This window comes from Pithys albifrons, chromosome 4 (assembly GCF_047495875.1).
Source record: "Pithys albifrons albifrons isolate INPA30051 chromosome 4, PitAlb_v1, whole genome shotgun sequence".
NCBI classification, from domain to species: Eukaryota; Metazoa; Chordata; class Aves; order Passeriformes; family Thamnophilidae; genus Pithys; species Pithys albifrons.
Genome location: NC_092461.1, coordinates 83827771 through 83847954, shown reverse-complemented (window position 1 = coordinate 83847954; position 20184 = coordinate 83827771). Strand labels below are relative to the sequence as shown.

The following is a 20184-nucleotide window of genomic DNA, read 5'->3' as shown; positions in this document are numbered from 1 at the left end:
GCGCGCAGTGACTCCCGAGGAACACACGCCTTAGGGGCGGAACCTGAGGGTACCCGCGGTGTTTATGCCGCAGGAAAGGGCGCTCGGGACACCGCATCGCTCTCCACAAGTGCCCGAAAGGAGATTGCAGTGAGGCTGCACGGCCTGTTCTATCGTGCCAGCAGGGAGAGGGCCACATGAAATGACCTTTAAATGAGACAGGAGACATTCCGATTTGATACTAGAAAAAAAATCACTCTTAGGGTGGTCAGGCGTTGGAATGAGATTGCCCACGGAGGTGGTGGAATCACCATCCCTGGAGATGTTTAAGAGGCGCTGGGGAATGGTTCGGCGGTTCCAGTGGCAGTGCTGGCGCTCGGTCGGATTTGATGATCTCAAAGGGATTTTCCAGCCTTGAGGATCCCGGGAGCGTCAGCGGAGCCCGGGCCGGAGCGAAGGGACTACGAGTCCCAGGGGGCCGCGTGGGAGAGGCGGGTCCGGCGCCTGCGCAGATGGGGGCGCCGCGGGGCCTGAAGGTGACGGCGGGGACGGGCCGCGCCGCACGTTGCGCGGGGCGGGCGGGACGGAGAGAGGAGGGGACGAGGGTGCGTGTGTGGGACGGAGCGGGCGCCGCGGGAACCGTCCCGGGGCTCGGGAGGAGCAGCGGGGGCCCCGCACGAGGTACCCGCGCGGCGAGGACGGGAATGGGAACGGGTGGGGAGGAGGAAGGGGAGGGAGGGAGCGAGCGGCGGCACCCGCGGGACTGCCCCCGCCCCGGCCTGTGCGGGAGCTCGGCTGCCCGCGCCTCCCTCCCTCTCCTGTCCCTCTGCCGCCTCCGTCTTGTCCGGCGCTGAACGATGTCGGCCGCGGCACGAGAAATGGGATGGGAGGTTTGTTTTTTCGTAGGAAGATGAGGCTGTAAATACAGATCCGAGGGGCCTGGGTATCCCGTGTTGGGCTGCCGCTGCTGCTGCATCAGGGTAGAAAGGAAGGAGTAGATTTGGGGGTGGGATGTCAGGGTCTTACGTGACTTCTCACGAAGGGCGGTGGAGGGGCGGCACTGATCTTGGCTCGCTGGTGAGCAGTGGCAGGAGCCGAGGGAACGGCTGGAGCTGTGTCAGGGGAGGTTTAGGCTGGATGTTAGGAAAAAGTTCTTCACCCAGAGGGTGGGTGGGCACTGGAACAGGCTCCCCAGGGCAGTGCTCACAGCACCATGTCTGACAGAGTTCAACAAGTGTTTGGACAACGCCCGCAGGCACTTGGAGTGCCCTGCGCAGGGCCAGGAGTTGGACTTTGATGATCCTTGTGGGTCCCTTCCAACTCAGGATATTCCATGACACTGTGGAACCACTGAAGGCCACAGATGGGTTGTACCCCGTAAGGGGGTTCTGTCCCAAGACCTGCCTGTGTCTCGGCTTTTTAAGACTGCTTGAAGTGTCTGTACAAGTGTTTTATTGTCTAATGTTAGTTATGGTTCTCATTAGTAATCTGCCTCTGGTAATTAACTGTATGCAGGGAGTCAGACTGAGAAGTCATCAGAATTTTTGTTAAGGCTGTTAAGTGAAACATGGATTTATGTCAGGTATTACAAACTACATGTTCAGCCTCACTTATGCCCGTTTCTGAAATGCCCTCTATTAACTGTCCCAAAAGAGGAAAACATTACTTTGGACAGTAGTAGATGAAATATCGTAGAATTCCTTACCAAAGCCAGTTCTGAAACTGAAAGTGTTGCTCCATTTACCTAATCCCTGACATGTCATTGCTGTTACAAGTATAAATGTAAAATGATTTTCCAAAGTTTTGTTGCTTTGGGAAGAGATAGGGAGCAGGTTCCTCATTTAGAATGTGTTTTGCTGCTCGTGGTGCTTGCTATCTTACATGACTTGTAGCTGCTTCTGTGTGGGCATTGCATGCACAGAAGATAGGATGTCCCCACCATCCATCTCCCATGGGGTTGACAGCAGGTGTTTATCTCCTCTTCTATTCAAGGTCTGTTTGAGGTAAAAAAGGTATGACTGACCTCTGGCAGCATTCTTGGATTGCACTTGCTGTCTGAGAAGTGCTTCCATCACTGAGTTTAAAAAAAAAACCAAAAAGCACTTGATGATTTGAGTAGGTGGATATCAGGTGGCTGGCATATGGCAAAATCTGAGTGGGCAAATTCATGCAAGGAATGTAAGAAGTTAAAGATTTGTCTAATGTGACTGTCTGCAGGTCTGCTTTGCAGGCTGTAGCAGCTGCTTAGAAAAGATTTGACTGTTTTTGGTTGTTAAAAGGTTCTATGTAGTTCTCCTGCTGTAGATGATCTTTTCTCCAGGTAAACTGACCGAGCTGTGTGTATCCCTTTGGGTATCACTGAGAAACTGAAGTCAGTTTTTGCAAGACAGTGTGTTCTCAATGTCCCCTAATCTCAGATAAGAGCCCTCAATTTGCATCTTGGCACACTTTGGATCAGTAGGGAGTTCTTTCTGGTCTTGATGATATGCCCCAAACAAATTCAACAAGAGAAGCAGGCAAACCACTGACTTTTAGAATTTAAAATTTCTTGTTGAATCCAACAAATTCCTTGCAATCAGTTAGTCTTGCAGATTGGAAAGATGATCCAACATAGTTCTTTATGATGTTTATACACTGTGAACCCACATAGTTGAAGATGAACTTACTTTGAAAATTAGATGCTGAAGAAAATTCAACATCAATCATCAATATTTCAGTATTAGGAATGGAATAAAATCACTGAAACCACTGATGCCTGGGTCTAAAACATGATTCAAATCTTCCTGGAGAGTCAAGTATCATCAGAATAGATCAAAAGGGTTTTACCTTGATATTCTGATAGGTAATTACCTAGTTCCACTATTTAGATCAAGGATCAAACTTGGGATCAGGGATTCTTAATGACTGTGATGTACCTCTGGTAGATTTTGTGACTTGAGACGAGTTGGTTGTGTAGTATGGCCATAACAACAACAAATGAACTGCTGAAGTTACAGAACTTTTTCTTAATTTTTAAGTCTTGAGCCACGATACCTCTAAAAAACACAGATCATTCTTCATGTCCCTGTCACTATAAAAAAAATCCAGGAAGAGTGAAAAGTTACTATTCAGTTAAAAAATTTGTACGATCTGTTGTAATTCTACCTTCCTAAATTCAGTTCAGTCATGAAGGTGCCAATACAGGTGTGTTAAGTCCAACATGTTATGTCCGTATTAAGTCAAGAAGGTATCGCTTCAAACTGTCAGGAAAATTATGGTTTAACCAGGTGCTAGCAGGCCAGATTGGTCTGCCTGTTTATGTCCTCCCACTTTTTTTCTGTTAAGGACAGGAGCCATGTCTCCTTTTAGGCACTGGGATAATACAACAGAACTTCACTCTGGTTGAAACTTTGTGTCTCCAATCCTTTCTACTCCAATGCCTTCCAGCACTCAGTTTCTCCCTCATCCTCTTCAAACTAGCTACCCAGTGTATGATTCAACAGAAAAAATGGAACTATTTTATGTTTCCAGACATAATACCACTCTTTCTGAACAAATTCATCCCAATGGTGGAATTATGTCTTACTCTCTTTGAACACATAGGAAAATGAAAGTGACTCTTTGCTGGGTTATAGATTTTAATTGCCTGGCTGTACTATTTAATCTTGCCCAAGAACTGACCTTGACCATGTGTAACAGTTCTTGTATGAACAAAATAAGAAGTTGTGTGGCTGTGCTTGTGGCTTTGTAAAGTGTTGCAGCAGATGATCCCCTGCAGTTCTTTAGAACTTGCACAGTCTGTCCTTGACAAGAGGAATCAGGGAAGGGAATGGTGCTTAATATCAGGTGCTCATGAACAAATTACAAAACAAATCAGTAGCTTTTTTTCCAATGGATTAATTTTGTTGGTTGTAAACAAAAATACGTGAGGGGCTTCACAGTGGTTCTGTGAGTCTCTTCCAAAAGTGGCTGGTGGAAGATTTTAGTTGGCCATGGCAGAATTTACCTCTTAACTGCAGTGGTAGTGGCCGGCCCCAGCGTGTGCCAGACAGTTAACTATTTGCTCTTAATATTTTGTGGATTTAAAAAATGGCTTTGCTGATGTTAAAATTAGATGGCATCTTTTGCTTCCTGCTGTCTCAGGCCATAGGATAGTACTTTCTGATGAGAGATGTTTTTCTGTGCTAAAATAGAAGCCTTAGGCTTTGTTCTTGACATCTGGCAGAATGCAGTTTGCTTCCAAAGGCTGCAGAGTTGTAGTCATGGGATTCCTTTCTTGATCTGAATGATGATGATGATGATGGCCAGGCTTCGAGAACAAAGATCTGGGAAGGGCTCTCCCAACGTGGGTGTGCCCTTCCAGCCTGTGCAGAACTGGCCCCACCGTTTAACTCCTGAGGTTCATCTGCCATGGCCGAGCGAGCTTGGACGGTGACAGTGAAGTCCTCAGGACTAGAATCTACAGGCCCCGTTATTCCCAGGAGATCTCCCATTCAAGTACTAACCAGGGCCTGACCCTGCTTATCTTCCGAGAACTGACAGGATCGAGTGTCAGAGTGGCATTTAACTGCCTTTGATCTGAATAAGGCAATGTAGTAAAGCTGTTACTTCAGACTGTGAGTAGGAATGTTTTTAGGATCCTGCCCTGTTTCTGAAGTACCACAGAGCTCCTTCTGGTGTAAACACACAGCTCTCTGAGGATGCACTTTTGGACAATTGTAGATGTTATCATTTGGTTCTTTGCATGTTCTTGAGTCAAAAGATGCTGTGTAAGGTGGTAAATTGAATAGTGGACAAGAAGGTTTAGGCACTCCAGGATCAAGAACTTAATAAAAATAATACTTTTTTCTTAAGAAGTGTTACATTCATTTGTTGGAATAGCATTTACTGAAAATTAGATGAACAGTGTGGTTTTGAGCTTGTGTGTGTGTTCTGTAAATGTTATGATCAGCCTCTTCACACATAATTTTTCAAGATATTCTGATTGATACTGCACATATTTCCCCATATGGAGAAGTTTGAATTCACAACAGAGAATTCAACACTTACTTTGAATATTTAGAAAAGATTTATACTGAAAGTGAATGTCTGCCAACAGTAATTCTGCTGAAAGATGAATGTTCTGTATTTTTTCTGGAGAAAGTGACAGCTTTACAGTGTTTGAAAATGTGAAATAAATGTGGTGAGATAATAAAAGAAAAAATCTAGAACCTATTGCTTCTACTGTGAATTCTGTTTTTGTGGAAGTTGGGATGTTTTTTCCAGTTTCATTCTGGTATACTGTTACTCCTACTTTGTTTCTGATTGTAAGAGTTCAGAGTTTTTCCTTGAGGATGTTTTTTGGAAGTCTTAAAAGCATTTTGGGTGAATTTGATGACTAAAAGACTTGGTACTTGGTAAAGGTTGTTTTTAAGTGTTTTATAAAATTGTTACATAATGTAATTTGCATTTAATATATTATTGCAGACAATACTGTTCATTGCTGTTGAGTCATGAAGGAAAGAGCCACAGTGAGACAAGACTTGTAAAGATCCAAGGTGGCAAAAATGGCATTTATCAAGGGTAGAAAAGAAACAGGTTTGGTAGTCACCATGGAAGGTGAGGCAGAAGGCTGTACAAAGCTGATTCTAAGATCCAAATTTAAGGGTATTCCTAATAAATACCTCTTTTAACTAGTCAAGATAAAGTACTTGAATACCTAAGCTCTTATTCTGTGATCTGGTTTGGTGGATTGACCCTGGCTGGATGCCAGGTGCCCACCAAAGCTGCTCTATCATTGCCCTCCTTGGCTGGGCAGGGGAGAGAAAACACAACAAAAGACTCGTAAGTTGAGATAAGGGCAGGGAGAGATCACTCTCCCATTACTGTCACAGGCAAAATTTGGGGAAATTAATTGAATTTATTACAAATCAAATCAGAGTACGATAATGAGAAGTAAAACAAATCTTAGAAACACCTTTCCACCATCCCTCCCTCCTTTCCAGGCTTAACTCTACAACCGATTGTCTATCTCCTCCCTCTCCCAGCTGGAGGACAGGGAAGGGGGGTTGCAGTCACTTTCTCATGCATTCTCTGCTTCTGCTTGCTCTGCAGGGGTAGGATTCCTTCACCTGCTGCAGCATGGGGTCCCTGAGACAGTCCTCCACAAACTTCTCCAACATTAATCCTTCCCATGAGATGAAGTTCTTTGGGAACACTGCTCCAGTGTAGGTCCCTTTCCCTGGGATGCTGTCCTTCAGGAACAGGTTGCTCCAGCATGGATCCCCCACAGGGTCCAAAGTCCCGCCAGCAAACCTGCTCTAGTGTGGGCTGCTCTCGCCAGAGGTTTGGCCAGGACCCTGCTCTGACATGGGCTTCCCACAGGGTCACTGCCTCCTTTGGGCATCCACCCGCTCTGCCGTGGGGCTCCTCCATGGGCTGCAGGGGCACAGCTGGCTCACCATGGGCTGCATCACAGGCTGCTGGGCTGTCTCATCTCCGCTGCCCTGAGCACCTCCTTCCCCTCCTTCACTGGCCTCGGTATCTGTAGGGCTGGTCCTCTCATATATTGTCCCTCTACTCTTCTCTGGCTGCAATTGCTTCTGCACAACAATTTTTGTTTTCCTGCTTAACCATGTTATTCCAGAGGCACTTCCACCATCACTGATGGGCTCAGGCTTGGCCAGCAGCAAATCTGTCTCGGAGCTGGTTGGCACGAGCTCTGCTGAACATGGGGAAAGCTTCTGGCAGCTTCTCAGAGAAGCCACCCCTGTAAGGCTCCACCCTCTACCAGAACCTTGCTATACAAACCAAATACATCTGGTCAAAATGGCTGAACTTGATATGGTTTAGTACAGTTTGTTTTAATGAAAGTTACTGGATCTGCAGCAGTGTTGTCTCCAATTGTAATTACAGAAGCTGTTTAAATTAAATACTGTAATTTAAATTGTATATGTCAGTGAAGTGCTGAGTGACTGGAAAAATTATGAATTAAAAATTGAGCTTGGCTACTAGAGTGCAAGTTATGAGTAGCAGGAAGTCTTGAGAAAGCTTCAGTTCAGTTTTTGTCTTCAACCTTTTGACTGCTATCAGTGGCTCTGTTAGTGAAAAGAGATGTGCACAGCAGTTCTGAACTCTATAGAGACATTGCAGAACTTCAGAAAAGAAGTGGCTGAACTCTGAACATAGAACTAATAACCATATTTATGTGTTTCAGAATCTGTTAAAATGTAGGGTCAGACCTCTTGAGATGCTCAGTGGAAGCTGAAAGAAGTGGGGAATCTGTCAAGTAAAATTCAGTGTACTGATGAGAGGGAAGATCCTAAGAGATTCTCAAACAATGTTTCGGTGAAGTGTAGGAAATTGATCTGTGTATTTGTGTTTTAGTGTCTAACCCCTCATCTGTTCAGTTGTGGACTGTTTTGTTTTGGTTTTTTTCTGAGGGATTTCAGAGCCATGTGCAGGAAACTGGAGACCTGAGCTTCATTTACATGAAGTACTTTTTGCAGCTACCTTTGGTTATTTAGTAGAAACTTTCCACTGCTTTGCAAACCACAGCACTACACGCATGGCCCCAGACTTCATGTCAAGGGCCCTGGGGTTGAAAACCCTCTGATGGAAAAATACAAGTTTTTCGAGGGGAATGCACTAGGGTTACCTTGGGAGACACAAGGATGAAAGAGGCGGCTAGGATTGAGAAAGTTATTATCTAAGAGTGGAGTAGAAAGGAGAGAGAATTGGATCTTATTTTGATTATTAGTCTAAAGTGAAAGGTCATGTGAAGAAGTGGATAAATACAGTCCTTGCTTTGAACTAACAAAATGATTTTTAACCTTTTTTAATAATAAATATTTAGATGCCTATTGTTAAGCTTAGTTAAAGTCTATAGGCATAACTTCTCTAACTTGCTTATTGAAGACGTGTTTGTAGAGTGACAAATGGACAAAAAAAATTTCAAACCGTGTAGCGCTTTACAAGGCAAGATTTTCCTCTTTCCTAGACATGTGCTGATATTTTGAGGAGCTCTGGAACCAACACAGCAGATGATCCAGAAAATGTACACTTGTTGCAAGGAATCATAGAGGGCAGAGACCTTTTGTAGTACTAGTATGAGTTGTACTTACATAAAAATTCAGTAGAGGGCAGAATGGAACTTGTGAACGAAGGAACCAGTGTAGCCCTGCAAAGCGGGAAAACGAGTTAATGCATGGAATAGCACCGGTTATTAAAAACATAGTCCTGAAGAGCAGAAAGCACTGCAAATATATGAAGGATTTGAGAAAGAACATTTATGCTTTCATATAATGGTTAGCTACTTGCAAGCTGAAGATCTAATGCTTTCCAGCACAGAGGAAAACACTGGCATACTGACTTGTTGCAGATCACCTGTTGAGGCTCCTGTTTAGCATTCCAGATGTATAATTCAACTCAGGCATTGCATTAGGTTCTTCTGCTTTATTTGTCTTCTGAATCCAGTGTTCAGAGTTCATACATGTCTACAAGATCAGTTTTTCTTCTTAGGACTGCTTCTTGTCCCTTTTAATACTTGAGTATCAGAAGATCATAGCAGTAAAGATTGCCCTGTGTGCAGGGATCCTGTGAGGGTTTATTATACTTTCTTGACTTTGTTAAGTTTGTTTTAACAAGAACAAGAGTAGTTTGAATAAAATAAGGGGGGAAAAGCTGTTGGATTATCTTCACTTATGTCAGTATTGAATTCTATTGTATTGAGTTGTATTAAATTGATGAATTTAAAAAATTGAAGCACAGTGTTTACTAAGAGAAGATACCATAGAGGTTAGATACGATAGAGGTAGGGTAGGGCTAATGTTTTAGGGTCATTTGTCTGCAAGGGTTTGCTCTTTTATTTTTATTTTATGTCTCTTTTATTTTTTATCATGACTTTTTACCAAGATTTAAATAAATTTCACCATGATTTATTTTGCATTACTCCCTTTAATCTAAAATGTGAAATTATATTTTTTAGACAGTTCTGAATGGTAGACAAAACTATACAGCTAATGATGCCCAAACTTCAAATGATAAGCAAGTTTCTTAATTTGGAATGAACAACAGGTAGTATCAGTGATGCTGCAAAAGTACTAAAGGTTGAAATACAAATTCAACATCACATCCATTCATACAGTCAGAGTACTAATATGAAGCATAAAATGTCCCTGTACACTCCATTTTCCTGTCTGGGGTTAGTGACCACATGCTATGCCAACATATTGCAGTTACCAAGAGGTTTATAGTTATATTTTACATTGAATTTAAGAAAAATTATGCTTTGCATGTATTGCACTGGCATTACAATGATTTTAAAATGTGTTCCCAGATTTGTAGGCAAGCCATGTATGTTTTCATTTCCGTTGTGGTGTTCTTATTTTGGTTTATAAGCTTGGTAAGATGCTTTTTTTTCCTTAATATACTGTCAATAAGTTCTTGAAAAAAACAATTTCAATCTGAAAACAAATTTTGGGGTTTTTTATCATATTTAGTAAAAATGCAAGCAATATGGTGGGGTTATTTATTAAACTGAGCTGCTTGGATGAGATTTCTGTATTTGCTTTTTATGCAATATGAAAGATGAGTTGAAAAGCATTTCTGAAAACTTGATATGATTCCTTTCAAAATTCTTGTCTGTCTGCCACACACAACTCTCAAAGTTTTCTTGACTTTACACTAAAAATGACAAGAATGTAAATTAATTCTCTGGTGCCATAGAAAGGTGCCTTGGGAGTGGAAAAAGCTCATGGATTTTCATTGGGAACTCTCCTGTGGTATAATTAATGTTCTTTTTTTACATAGTAACGAAACAAGTGCAAATGCTTTAAAGTCATCCATATTTACATATTGTGTCCAGAGTGTTTCTGGTATAACTGAGAATATAAACCAGTGTCCTCTATATATACTACAGCCTCAATTCCCTCAGATGCTTTCTGACCTCTTTTACAAAAGAACTTACACTAAAGTTTTTGCCATCTTGTATCCACCCCCATTCTTGTATTTTAATTTCTCTGGTAGCTAAAAAAAATGTTAATTGTACCAGGCTAACTGGTTTTATACAAATTATCCTGATGAAAATTCCATCTGACAGCATCTCTGGCATGATTTCACTTTCCACCAGCAGGCAACCTTTGCAATACCTATATTGGCCAGTCTTGTTACTTCTGTGTTTTCCAAAGAACCCCTGTTTCTTTTTTGGATAAAATGTTACTAACACATCCAAAGCCAATGACTGTGGTAGTCACCCAGACCAGCTCTGTGATTTAAAACAAGTTTTTTTGTCCTCAGGAACAAAGAGCAAGTGTTATATCTCTTTCCTAGTTATCACTGGAGTGTAGAGTAAATGCAAGAGCTAGGGTGCTCCTGCAGTGTATATCAGATTTATGCCAAAGCTGATCTGAATTAAAACAAAAGTATAGAAGTTTGCTAAACAAAGCCTCCAGCGCTGTAATGTGAAGTTGATCTATACTTTTCCTTAAGAGGCCTCTAGAGCACTCCCTTTATGTCAGAGGCCTTGTGAGCAGCTTGCCATGAGACAGAGGTGCCTTCAGGAACTAAATGAGCATCCAAGAATCCCAACTAGGAGTTTATCCTGAACAGCCAAAATCTTTGCAGCTCAGTTTACAGCCAGCTGGCAGTAATACTAAGTAGTTAGCAGAGATAGGATAGTGCTGAAGAGGAGACCTTACCCAGAAGCATTTGTATGTCATTTCATGGTTTGTCTTACTAGTATCTATCCAGTCACTGACAGTGTGGGATTCATAGAGAGGACAACAGCTATGTTTGTCCTTAGGCATAATTGTAAGAAAAAACTAATATAGAAATCTGAGAGGCTTTAAAACATCTTTCCCCCTGCACTCCCCACCCTCTACAACTTCTCATGCCACAGACCAGGTGCTTTTCCACCTTGGTATCTGGACCTTCTATCTCATGTTTTAGAGGGATGAAACATCTAGTTTCCTATTTAGTTGGACCTCCAAACAAATTTATTGTGCACTTTGTGCTGTTTAAGATTTTTGTTTGCATTCTTGAGCCAAGTAATAAATATATTGCAGTTGAGCAGCTGAACCCATCACCCCTTTAAAAATATTTGTTTCTTTAAAATCAATTTACAGAGTATGTGCTTTATTAATCTATTATTTTGTTCATGTGCCTTTCCTGTAACCATTATAATGCTTGCCTCACTTAGTCTTGTAGTTCTTCTGGATGACTGTGTAATCCTCGATTTACTGACATTTCAAAAGTTCTCTCTTCTGCTAATTTAGATAAGCAAAGCATGTACCTGTGAAACCCAGTAAGATCATTAGAAAGGTCCTAATGTTGTTTTGAAAAACATGTTTTCTTTTCTTCTGTCAAACTTAAGCACTATCATATCTTAGCCTGCTCTTATATATCAAACTATTTTGCTTCTCCACAGTTTTAAAATAAGTACAGAATATTAGCTAGATCTGTACTATCTGTGCCTACAAGGTGCAGAACCTTTTCAGGATCTACTGTGGATAGATAAAGAACCTTCCATTTGACCAGCCAGGTAGTGCATCATGGAGAAAAAAATGTTTCAAGTCTATCTGAGGATACAGGAACCAAAAAAAGGTGGCATGACAAGTCTTGTAATAGCCCTGGAAGTTTCTCTGCTTTAAAGCCATTGATGTAATTCTGTTTTTAAGTCTTACACAGTGCATTTAACTCTGTGAGCAAAGGCCTTGAAATTGATTTACTAACACAGCTGTGTTAGGTACTGACCAGTGAGTGCTGGACACAAAGTGGTGACCCATTGCCCCTTCACTCTAAGGAGAATGGAAGTCAGTTCATACCCCAGTGTTCTGCAGCCACTGCAATGAGTTGGAGGTGTTACACAGTGACAATTTTGTGTTCTCAATAGGCGCTGGACAGAAAAGCCTAGAAATGGTGCTTTGAGAGGTGCTACTGTATATATACTACATAGAATGGAAAAAAAGCTTGTTCAGTTTCTTGGTCCTGTACAGAGTGCTCAGCAAGGTTTCCCCCATGTTGTATGGTGGCAATTTTCAAAGCTTGTTTGGAACAGGTATATTTCAATAAGGTACCATCCTCTGAAGAGCAGAAGTCTGGCTTAAGAGCTCCCAGGTTCCCGTAGATGGATAACCTGTGCTGAGTCTGCTGGCTGCACGTTGTGAAAAATCTACATAGAGCAGATGCTCAGTGTTGTGTACTATTAGTGAGAGGGGAAAACAGTTCTCTGTGGAGAGTGTTCTCCTTCAGGAAAGAAGTGTAAGTGGCAATAGGCAAGGAATGTAGTTGTCATTTTGAAGTTTGCTGTTATAATTTCTATAAATCAGTAAAAGTAGTTGGCATATGACAGAGTGCCATCTGAACACTTGAGTTTTGCTGAGTGTTTTCACTACTTCTTGTTTTGAGAAGCAATTGCAATTGGATTTAAGAAGTCAGTAAGAATTTCTGCTGCCTGTAAAACCAGAGCTACCACAAGCAGTTGCTGCTTTCAGTGAAGTCCTACAGAAGATGACTTGTGAAGAGCCAGTACCTCTAGCTGGTTTTCTTGCTCCATATGCCACTTGATTCCCACTGAGTTCGTAACCAAACAGGACTGAGTTCCTTTACAGAGTACACAGAGACACAGTTCCTTTTTTCCCCTGTTGATACAGTACCTCCTGTTAGCATAAGGTCAGCAAAACTAGGTGTCTGTGCTTCACAAAAAAAGTAAAGGTTCCCAGGGAGTTTGAAACCATTCCTCTTTTACCCACATCAAACATTTTACTTCTTAGTGATTGCAATTAATTAAAGCACAACCATAACATAAAAATACCTAGAAAACATACAGTCAGGAATATTCCAGCAATGCATTTGGAGTATGAAACTTTACTGTCTTGGAAGAGAACAGTAATTCACAGTGGAGGAACTTCTAAGTTACACAGAAAAAAATCTCCCATTAGCTTGTCAGTATTCAAAGGGGAATTTATAAGCAAGGTTTCAGGCTGACCAAAAATATTCAGTGTTACTTTGCTGGTTTTGCTGTTTCTCTAGGTGTGCTTCTTTTTTTTTTACTTTAGCAAAGTCATCAATGTGTTGAAGACCTATATTTGAAAGGTGGGGAACTAGTGGAAGAATTGCAACTTTTTGAAGGTACTAACCTTACTGTACTTCTCTTGCTCCATACCTGAAAAGTAATAAAGGGTATGTATGGTTTCGGGTTTGGGGTTTTTTTACACTTCCTCTTTTATTTTTTCATACACTTCTGCCTATGTTATGGAGTATTAATCTTTGTCAGCAGCCCCGACAAATTCCATATCAAAGCACCTGACTGAAATATAGCTAAGGCTACAGGTAAAGGAGAGGCAGACATGAAGTTTCAATTAAATTTGAATGATTTGAATGTTATGACAATTAAAAATTAAAATTCAAAACCTGTCATATAACTAACTTCACTAGCATTTGTTACATCAGTGTCACTTTTTTTGGAGGGAAGGAAAGTTAGTTCTGTAACTTGCAGTCATTGTATAAAGGCAAAGAGAGTATTTAATTCACTAGTTCAAAGCACATATTTTTTGGAGGAAAAAATTACTTCTTGATATCTGTGCATGACAAAATTCCTTTTTTCTTTGTGAGGAATAGTTATTTTGAACTTTCAAGAGTAACTGGTAAGTATTCAAAATCATAAAGTTAACTGGGTTTCCCCTGTTTTAAAATATTCTTTGCATTGTAATATTTGGAAAATCAGTTCAGTTTTGCTCATGTTAATGCATAACATTCAAGAGTACCTTCCCCTTCCTGACACATGTGTGCTGGCAGGTTGTTACAGTAAGGTTGTTACTATTTAGGTTATTGATTGATTATTGATAATTATTTTAATTGGGTTTATGTAACTGTATGAACTTTTAGTTCCAAATAGAATGGAACTAAACATGTTTCCATGTTTTCCAATGGAACATGAAAAATTGTACCAAAACTAAGAATGTATTGGCACCAAAAATTAAATTTGATTGCACTCACTTCAGTGAGTTTATACAGCACTTATTAGGCTCAGAGTATCACTCAAGCTGTCAGTCGCTACTCTAAGGGAAGTTTCAAGGGTAACTTTTCAATAACCATGCCAGATTTTGTAGATAGAAGCAGTGGGATAGCACTTAACACCTAAAAGTGGTTTTAGAGAGTAGAAGGAGTAGAATGGAGGAATATGTTTTGTGAAGGCGCCATTTTAGTTCAGAATGTTGAAGAAGTGAGTTATAAGATTATTTCCTTGATTCTGGAAAGAAACAATTTCTGCAGAGAAAGATAAGCAAAACCTTTTTAAAGTAAAAGAAAACCGTTTAAAATTCGAGAATTTCAAGTGGCATTGGAGCAAACAGAAATCAGATGATTGAAATGCAACTTGGTTTTTCTTGTTTCTTCTCTATAGGAACTTCATCCACACTTCATCAAAATGCAGCGGAGTCTATTACACGGTGCATCTCAGCTTGTGCATGGGACGTGTTGGGTTTTTCCTCGCACTGGTGTCTTTCAGTGCTTAAAAGGACAATCCATGTTGTCTAATGTGGGATGCAAAGTGATTTTGGCACTGGACCCTCCTAAACGATGTCTTCATGCAGGTGCAGCACACTTTGCCTCAAAGAAAACTGCTTTTCCATCACAGCCAGCAGACACTTCTCACAAAGAAGAAAGAAATCCTTTGCCTTCAGCCACTGATACACCTAAGCAGAGTCCTGCAGAGTCAGATTCTTTAGATCCTGATCCATTACAAGACAAATCAATCAGTCTTGTTCAGAGATTCAAGAAAACTTTTAAACAGTATGGAAAAGTCATGATTCCAGTGCATCTTCTGACTTCCACTGTATGGTTTGGATCCTTTTACTATGCAGCCATGAAGTAAGTTGGTATTTTGTTGCAGTGCCCAGTACCACAGTTGCATTGAGTCTGACTTTCACAGATGAAAGGACATATAAATTATTATTGCATGTTAAAAAGTGGCCTTATATGTAGTAGGGAAATGTGGCTACATTTTTACCTAAAGCACAAGGTTAGTATTGTAAGTATATAGGATACATGAGAGTGTCCTGTACACACTGCTGTTGTCTGGTTATTGCCGTGTACCAGGTATGTTGCTAACATTTGAAGGAATGTTCATCTCCAAAATTATGCATGGATGTAAACAGCATTGAAATTATTAATAACCTCTCAAAAGGTAAAGATAGGGATTTGGAATCCTGGTTATGAATTGCCAGCTGAGATCTTTATAGATCTTTTTTTGCTATTGGACTTTGGGGTATTTCACCACTTGTTCCCCGTTTCATCCCCAGTCCTCCCTCATCACTGGATTTTCATATCATTCACCTCACTTAGCTGCTCACAAGCTATTTATATCCCTTCCTTTTTTTACTTCTGTTTCCTGTCTTTCCTGCCATCCACTGGAAAAAATTCTGCTGTGGGCCAGACTTTTTAATTTGAAATTAAATATTTGTGTGGGTAAAAAAAATATATAAATGAAGTATTCTAATTTTAGTTTCTTTTAATTACAGCATGTCCCAGATACTGTTCTGGAAAATGGCATTTATTAGAAAAAAACTACTACATCAACTGTGAGCTGCTAGTTTGCTAGTTCACATGAAAGAAGATTTATTTATCTGCAAATAGTTTTGCTAAATTTGCTAAATATGAGGAAATGTTTATCTCTGGACTGTTAGCACTGTATATTTAATAATAGAAACCATGAAACAAGGACATGGTGGCAAGGATGGGACTCTGACATCAGAATGCCTTTCTGCACAAGTGTTTGTTTTAGTTACTCTAACCAGCTGGCATAATTGCCCTTTCTGGGAGCTATAGATCCAAATGTCATTCTAAATTTAGTTCGTGTCAGAGGAATAAAGGTCTTGAGCTATAAAAATATTTTGCTTTGAATGAATTCAGGTTGATGCTTACATCCAGACATTTCAGATTGAGTGAAGATTACTTTCCTGAAACTCTAAAACTAGCTGCTAAAGTAGATATTTGGCAGATGAAAACAACTGAAATATTTAACTAGAAACTAATTATAACAAAGCTTCAGTTTGTCATGCCACAAGAGCAGCACCCTCTTGAAGTGGAAAAATAACTTTCAGAATGACTGCTCATGATACAAGACTAAACAGTGGTGGTTTATGTTAGTACTGTCTGTCAGATCTTAGTAGGGCCTCCATTTTCTACTCTGGGAATAGGCCTTCAGATTGTAGGTTCTAGTAACTGTTAGTAAATTACTGTAGCCTGTTATTGTCCCTAATGCTAAAGTGACTGCATGCTCAGAAGAATGCTTACATTATTAGGTAGAAATGGATAATGATACTAATAATACAGTATCTCTAAATATTGGAAAGTCAGGTCTTCTATAACTGCATGTAGTTTGCTACAGTAATATAAAGATGGGCTTTCCTTTTTGCTTTGGTGCTGATGTTCCCTTTCCTGGCTGACATACAGAAACTTGTGATAGGTGCTCCCTTCACCCATCTTGACACCTTACATTGACAAGGTAGAGCAACTGAGCACAAAGTCCCTGAAGTCTTGTCCTGCTGTTTCCTCTTCTTTTGCCACATCCATTTGTTTCATGTATTTGGAAGTCAATGAAGAACATTGTCTGAAATTTCAAAAAGACAAAAAAAAGTAATTTTAGGCAAAACAGAACCTAAAATCGAACCTGCACGGCTGCAGCCTGAGTAGCTGTCTTACCACCTTTATATCTACTTACCTTCAAACATAAACTGCAACACGGATGAGTTAGAAGCTACTCAACCCAATAGGGATAATATAAATGAGTCACCTTTTGGAATGGTGAAAATAAAATTAATTTGCCTATACATCAAGAAATATAAATTCTGTAAGTATGTTGCTTAGATGAAAAAAAACTCTTTGCTCTCAAATTACAAAGTTTGTGTAATAGAGTTAAAGAAAGAAAATAGTGCTCTAAATAACTGTTCAGATTTCAAATTCCAATTCAGTTTACCAGTTTTTTTCTCTTTTATAGTGGGGTGAATGTGGTTCCATTCCTAGAGTTGATTGGCTTACCAGACAGTATAACAGACATCCTGAAAAATTCCCAGAGTGGAAATGCACTGACTGCATATGCATTGTATAAAGTAAGTATAATTATTGTTTGTAAATAAGCTGTAAATCTTGCCTGGTGAACTAAACAGGGTTTACTCATTTATAGCAGAAAGAATTAATTAACTTTCTTAGATAGTTACACATACTTGAGCATTCATTTTTGTAGTACAAATAGTCACATGCGAGTTGATACGTGTTCTGTGTCCTTCAAGGAGTCTATATCTGTATTTCTAAAATAACTTCTTTGCTGCAGAACTATTGTCTGCCCTCTGAGATTTAATTACCACTAAGTTATTCTTCTGTATCCCTAACACAATTAACAGGGACAAAGAGGTAAAGGTTAAACTCATTGAATTCCAGATAGAAGTACAGGGTTTTGTATCCTAGAGGATTCTCTAGTTTTTCTTCCTACTTTAGTTGTCCGTCAGTGTCAAGTATTTTCATTGTCCATTTGAATCAATAACTTACATTCAGGTTTGGGTTTCTTTTTATTACTTTATATGTGCACAGTCTGCATTTGGGAAACTTGAATCAAGTCAGACCATGCAAAAACAAGGTATTGTATTTGCTGTACATGCCAGTATTCGTTTTGTTTACACATGTGATGAGCTTCTTACCTGTTACTTAAAGGGGTTATTTTCCCAAACAAAATGTGAAAGTGCTACTCTTACAAATTATTCCTGTGCCTAAAAAGGACCAATAAATAAATGTGATTAAATATAAAGATATTGTTATGGCTGGAAGATCTGGAAGTGTTGGAAGAAACTCAGTGTTCACATACTGTCTGTTCTGAATTGCATTCTTAGACGCCTAATGCTTGTCTCACAAGCTGCACAGGGAGGGTTTGTGCGATGTTATTTGTTTTGGGGGGTTTTGTGGAAGTCTAAAGCCCTTGCTGGCTCTGTCAAAATGATATTTTAAGTAGAACGTATGCATTTCTTGGGGATTCACTGCAAACTGGTTTATTTCCTTATAAATTGAAGATCTCTTTAGAATCTGACACTGATCAAAATAAATTTTCAACATTAAAAATACCTTTTGCTGGATATTATTGTCCGTTTTATTTATGCAGTGTGTTCTTTGGTTTCTTTAAGATTGCAACTCCTGCCAGATACACTGTGACTTTGGGAGGAACATCCATCACTGTTAAATATCTACGTAAGAGTGGCTACATGTCCACACCACCACCAGTAAAGGAGTATCTGCAAGACAGGATGGAGGAAACAAAAGATAAAATTACGGAAAAGATGGAGGAAACAAAGGATAAAATTACAGAGAAGATGGAGGAAACAAAGGATAAAATTACCGAGAAGATACAAGAAACCAAAGATAAAGTTTCATTTAAAAAAATAAAGGAGTAGGAGAGATGCTTAATTTTTGGATATATCAAACTTAGCACTTTAACCCTTTGTGAGGCAGGATATGCAAAGTGCACTTCTGAGCTTTCTTTTTTTTTTTCCATTGTTTGGAGTCTACAATTGCTATGTGGATTTAGAGGTTGAAGTTCGCTGGGGGAGAGGTTGTGACAAAATCTCAGTTTACAGAAGGAGGTGTCAATCTCACAAGTTAACATGTCCTTTGGTCATAGTGTTAACAGTTACTCTTCCCTCTTTTATTTTTCCACACCCTCCTCATCAAAATGAAGATGGTTTCTGTCAAAAGCCACTGCTTTATTCTTCTTCCATCATAGTGCACAGCCATTATTCCACTAGACTGAACCTTCCATTAAATGAGAAAGGGAAGGGCAACATATTTAGGTTTTTAGAGTATGTGGACCCAAGCCTCTTCAATCGTGATCATCTCTCGACTTGGAGACAGACCATTGTCACTGCACATGGAGGAATCGATGGATTAGATACTCAGCCAGAATGGATTACAATGGCTACACTGACTTCAGCCAGGCTGTCATAGTTTACAGTTTGAGACTTTGAATCTTTCTTAGACAGTGCATGTTTTCAGACATCTCAACTGAAAGCTACAGGAAGATGAGTTAATCACAGTAGCCATACTGTCGAGTATACTTTGTTTCCTAAAATTGAGTTACAGTAGACTAAAGTCATTAAATGAAGTTAATCAATAATTGTATATTAAAAACTAGGATTTCTTTATTGTGTTAAAGTTTACAACCTTCTCTATTTCATTTTTGAGACAAAAAAAAGAACTTAGAAGTTAATTTGAGAAATTGGTGTACTGTGGGGCTTTTTAAACACATAGAAAATTAGAGTTAAACCCAGAAGTTCCTCCTACTATTCAGAAATTACTCAGACTTCAGTAGAACAATTTGACTAAAATAAGCATGATTTTGAGATAGTGATCACAGTCTAGCAAGCTTTTCTTCCCCTAGATTTTCTTAAGTGAGGCAAACATTCATAGCTGAAGGCTGAAGTGCTGCCTCAGAGATGTCATAAAGAACTAAAGTTGAAACTGTTTTATTTGACTGGGCAGTCTCTCGGTCTTACTCAAATGTAGGCTAAATTGAAGTGTGTTTTTCCTATTTCTCCTACAGATCTCACTTTATAGCAACTCTGCATGTGTATGTTGTTAACAAAGGTACTTTGTTTCAGGGGGATATGGGGAAGCGACAGAGTTGGACCCTGAGCATTGTAATTGATTAGAGTAAAAGAATATAGCTGATGAACTGTCAGCTCTGTCCCACTGTCCTGGTTTCATTCAAGTCACTGAGGGCCTCTCCATGTTTAAGTGAGTTGAGCTTCATTAACTTAATTGTGTAGGATTGATTACAAACTTCTCTGCCTCTGTCCACATGTCAAATAGTAACTGCAATCTAATGCCTACCTCACAAGGCTGTTGTGAGGAATAATCATTGTATATTCAGTGACCTGAAGATGTAAAGTGCCATGTTTCTGATAAACATTATTAAAAAATATTTCTGTGAACTCTTACGCTGCTAAGTACTACTGTAGGACTGGAATTAAGTGATGCTATTTTGTTTTTCTGTGTTACTCTACTTATCATTACTGTCCTCATGCACACATTTTTCTGATGTTGGCATTTGTTCTGGTGTTCCACTTTTGGGGGCAGTGTTACCTGTGTCCTGCAGCATCTGGCAAAGCCCAAAAGGTGTTATCCAGTATTGAACCAGAGACAAAGATGTCAATCATGAGGTAACCAGAGTCAAAGTCAGAGTTTGATATGGGACTGGAGCTGAAG

The 20184-nt window shown here is 39.9% G+C and overlaps 1 protein-coding gene and 1 long non-coding RNA gene across 6 annotated transcripts; one reads left to right on the top strand and one right to left on the bottom strand.

Moving 5' to 3' along the window:
* The first annotated feature begins 25 nt into the window (after positions 1-25).
* Positions 26-19941, top strand: FAM210A (family with sequence similarity 210 member A). Of its 5 annotated transcripts, none has more exons than XM_071554874.1 (5): positions 437-515; positions 12993-13116; positions 14339-14805; positions 16934-17045; positions 18108-19940. In XM_071554874.1, exons 3-5 carry the CDS (start codon positions 14363-14365, stop codon positions 18372-18374), a joined length of 822 nt encoding a protein of 273 aa, XP_071410975.1. In that variant the 5' UTR covers positions 437-515; positions 12993-13116; positions 14339-14362; the 3' UTR covers positions 18375-19940. The 5 variants fall into 5 exon arrangements, with proteins under 5 accessions (XP_071410972.1, XP_071410975.1, XP_071410974.1 ...); XM_071554873.1 differs by lacking the exon at positions 437-515 and adding an exon at positions 551-660 and having other exon boundaries at positions 12993-13065; XM_071554872.1 differs by lacking the exon at positions 437-515 and adding an exon at positions 551-660.
* On the bottom strand, positions 5847-19129 carry LOC139671656 (uncharacterized). Its single transcript, XR_011697765.1, has 3 exons — positions 18049-19129; positions 16433-16546; positions 5847-8116 (listed from the first exon to the last, which is right to left on the bottom strand). It is a non-coding gene; the product is annotated as an uncharacterized lncRNA (long non-coding RNA).
* Positions 19942-20184: the final 243 nt, after the last annotated feature.